The sequence below is a fragment of the Perca fluviatilis genome, chromosome 1 (assembly GCF_010015445.1).
Source record: "Perca fluviatilis chromosome 1, GENO_Pfluv_1.0, whole genome shotgun sequence".
Classification (NCBI taxonomy): Eukaryota; Metazoa; Chordata; class Actinopteri; order Perciformes; family Percidae; genus Perca; species Perca fluviatilis.
Window position 1 is genome coordinate 45,637,644 of NC_053112.1, and position 3,122 is coordinate 45,640,765.

Sequence of the window (3,122 nt, forward strand, 5' to 3'; positions counted from 1 at the left end):
ACCCCTCTCAGCAGATTACTTTACCTCTAGAACATTGTAAATGTAGATATAAGCCTATGAAAGACAAAAGAACTTTAGATTTAGAACAACAGTATGTACATTGTATATCCAAAAATTTACTATTATGAAAAAAGTGTTTGCCATTTGATGCAAATGCTTCATTTTGAGATGTGTGTATGGCATTTTTAATGCAGTGCTTCATTTTGAAGATGTGAGGCATTTTGCATTTTGTGTGTGCAGTTTTTGGGAATTGTGTGTAGAGTTCTGAAAAAAAGGAGACATAGTTTTGAAAATGTGTGTAAGCAGTTGGAAAAATATAGTATAGGACATTATTTTATTATTTATTATTATTACTTCAACAAAGGCTTTGTTTTGATAGCACATCTTTATTTCTTGTTCAGTGTAGAACATGATCACATAGATAACTTGTTCTTGAGTGGCATCAATTATCAACATAACCCAGGAAATAAAGCCTTTGTGACAAACTGTGACCAACAGGAACAAAATAAGGATTTACTACAATACATTCATGTAAATCTCACAAAAAAAGAAAAAAAAAGAAAATAGTTTATATATATAGTCAAATGTTAACTTACATTATGGAGTATCTCCTCGGGCTTTATTAAAATAATGCAAAAGGAACACTAGATGGCAGTGTGAGAGTATGATATGATGAGTGAACCATGGAGTGAACTGGCCGTACTAACCTACGGTATACAGCTCTACTTTAACAAATACAATTAGCTTTATTATCATTCACTCAGATAATAAAAAGCAAATTGTGATTTTAGTTCTGTGAATGAAATTACTGTGTAGGAGCTTCTAGAGGGTTCCTCTGTAGTTGTGCTGCCTGAATCACTGCCATCCCCCAATTGTTTTTCCCAAACTTCTAATTCCTTCAACTACCTTCTTGCCAGCATCAACTATTGCTTCACCAACTGCTACCAAATGATACAATGGATTAAACCCCTCAGCTTCCTCTCTGGCCACACGTTCATGTCTGTTCTGCAACTTTTCTTTTTCCTCTCTCAGTTCTTTCTCATGCTGTTCCTTCATTTTATTCATCAGGTTTGCATACTCCCTTTCTTTCTCCTCTCTGTCTCTCTTTCTCTCTGCTTCTCTCTCCTCCTTCTCCTTCTCTTTCTCATTCATTTCCTGCCTCCCCCTCTCCCTTCCTCTCTCTCTCTTTCCTCTCCCTCTCTCTCTCAGCCTGAAGTTGTTCATTCATTTTCTTCATCTGTTTTTCATATTTTTCCTGAAGTTTTCTCTCTAATTCCTCTTTTTCTTTGCGTATTTGCTCTTCTTTCTCTTTCAGGATGCGTTGTTTCTCCTCTTCGACTGCCCTCTCGGCCTCTTGGAACATCTCGTTTGTGTAGTGGCTTCCTCCGTTCTTCTGGTTTAGATTTCTGATCTTCTGGAGCAGCTCAGTGACCTGAGAGCGATCCTTCAGCTTATTATTGAAGACATGGTACTGGCCATTACATCTGGTCACGAGTTCTTGCAGGTCTGAGGATTCCATCAAGAAGTCTTCAATAGTTGTGTCTTCAAGAAGGTCCCCATGAGTAAAGAGAACCATGCTGTATCTGTCTGCAGCCTGTCCAAAGATTTCTTGAATTCTTTGCACTGTCTGCTTTTCCTCTTCGGTGTATCTGCCCAGCCGGATGACCACCAGGAACACATGGGGTCCAGGAGCAGCATAAGAGATGCACTGGCATATATCTTTAGTTGTTCTATCCATGCCAAACCTAGTGTCAAACAGGCCTGGGGTGTCGATAACAGCCACCTGTTGCCCATCCACCTCAGCTTTGCCCTTGGAACAGTCTACAGTCATAGACTTTGCACTGAACTTTGATTCAAAGCACTGTCGTCCCAGAATGGTGTTTCCAGTGGCACTCTTCCCAATCCCTGTCTTCCCCACCATCACTATCCTCATATCCTCATTATTTCTGCTCCAACCTGTGTAGAAGAATGTGTGACACTGAATAAGACTCAGGTTGTACATGCATTGTAGTTAATACTACAGGAAATCCAGTTGTGAATATTTATATTGGGGCTTATAATGTTGGCTTATTTGGCTTTCTTTCCATGATCTAATATGGCTTCCATATATGGTTTAGTTCACTATTTATTTATTTTATTTTTATTTATTTATTTAGGGAAAAGCACCAGGTATTTTAAAGTACCCCATGCATTAGTGTCTAAGTGACTAATGTGTACAAGAATCTTTGAAATTGGTCCAGTATTGAGCAAGAACGCTGTAACCAGCAGCCGCAAACCAGGCTCTAATGTAATCATACACGGCAAATAGACATCGTCTATTTCTATGAACCATAAGTTTTGTTCTTGCCACTGACAGGCTCCGATTATTATTCTGTCTGATAACATTATGGTAAGGATCCATACAAAGATAGACCTTTTTGTTAAAGAGTAAAATCATTTTAAGTTGAACTACCCAGTAGGCTATGTCTATGGAAGCATTAATCTATAGGAGCTACACAAAGACATTACATGAATTAGATTCAACAGTGTTCACTATTATACAATTATTTATTATAGTGATCAAAACATAAAAAAATTATTAATTAACAAATTATTAAAATGGATACAGCATCATGACTTACCAAAATTGCTGTCCATGTTTAGGTTGTAATAGTTCCTGTCCCTGTTTAGAGGTGTTACAGATTACAGATGACAGATGGGAAAAGCTGGTTGCCTCTTGACATATCTGCTCACGTGAAGCTCAAACTCAATTCAGTTATCAGGCTCCTCCCCTATGGAACCAGCTCCCAATCCGGGTTCAGGGGGCAGAAACTGTCACCGCATTTAAGAATGAACTTAAAACTCTCCTATTTGATAAAGCTTATAGTTAGGGAGTGAGGAGTTGCAGCGTCCGCCTAACCAGGCCCACATGCTTCTCTTCATAGTCGTCAGATTAATAATATAACAAAAGTAGAGGGAGGCAGGCCTGCACAGCCCAATCCGGCAGGGGAGAGTTTCAAGCCCGAATAGGCTACCTCTCCTTATGACCTGTCTCTCTTAGTTATGCTGTTATAGTGCTAGACTGCCGGGGGACTTCCTTCCTTTGACACACTGAGCTGCTCTCTCCTCTCCCTTTCTATTAC

General features: G+C 39.2%; 1 protein-coding gene across 1 annotated transcript; it reads right to left on the bottom strand.

The window, feature by feature from the left end:
• Nucleotides 1-1,198: 1,198 nt before the first annotated feature.
• Nucleotides 1,199-2,662, bottom strand: LOC120562001 (GTPase IMAP family member 9-like; the record flags this gene model as incomplete). Its single annotated transcript, XM_039805394.1, has 2 exons — nt 2,622-2,662; nt 1,199-1,956 (listed from the first exon to the last, which is right to left on the bottom strand). Coding segments are annotated over exons 1-2 (774 nt in total), but the record flags the coding sequence as incomplete, so codon positions are not given.
• Between the last annotated feature and the right edge of the window lie 460 nt (nt 2,663-3,122).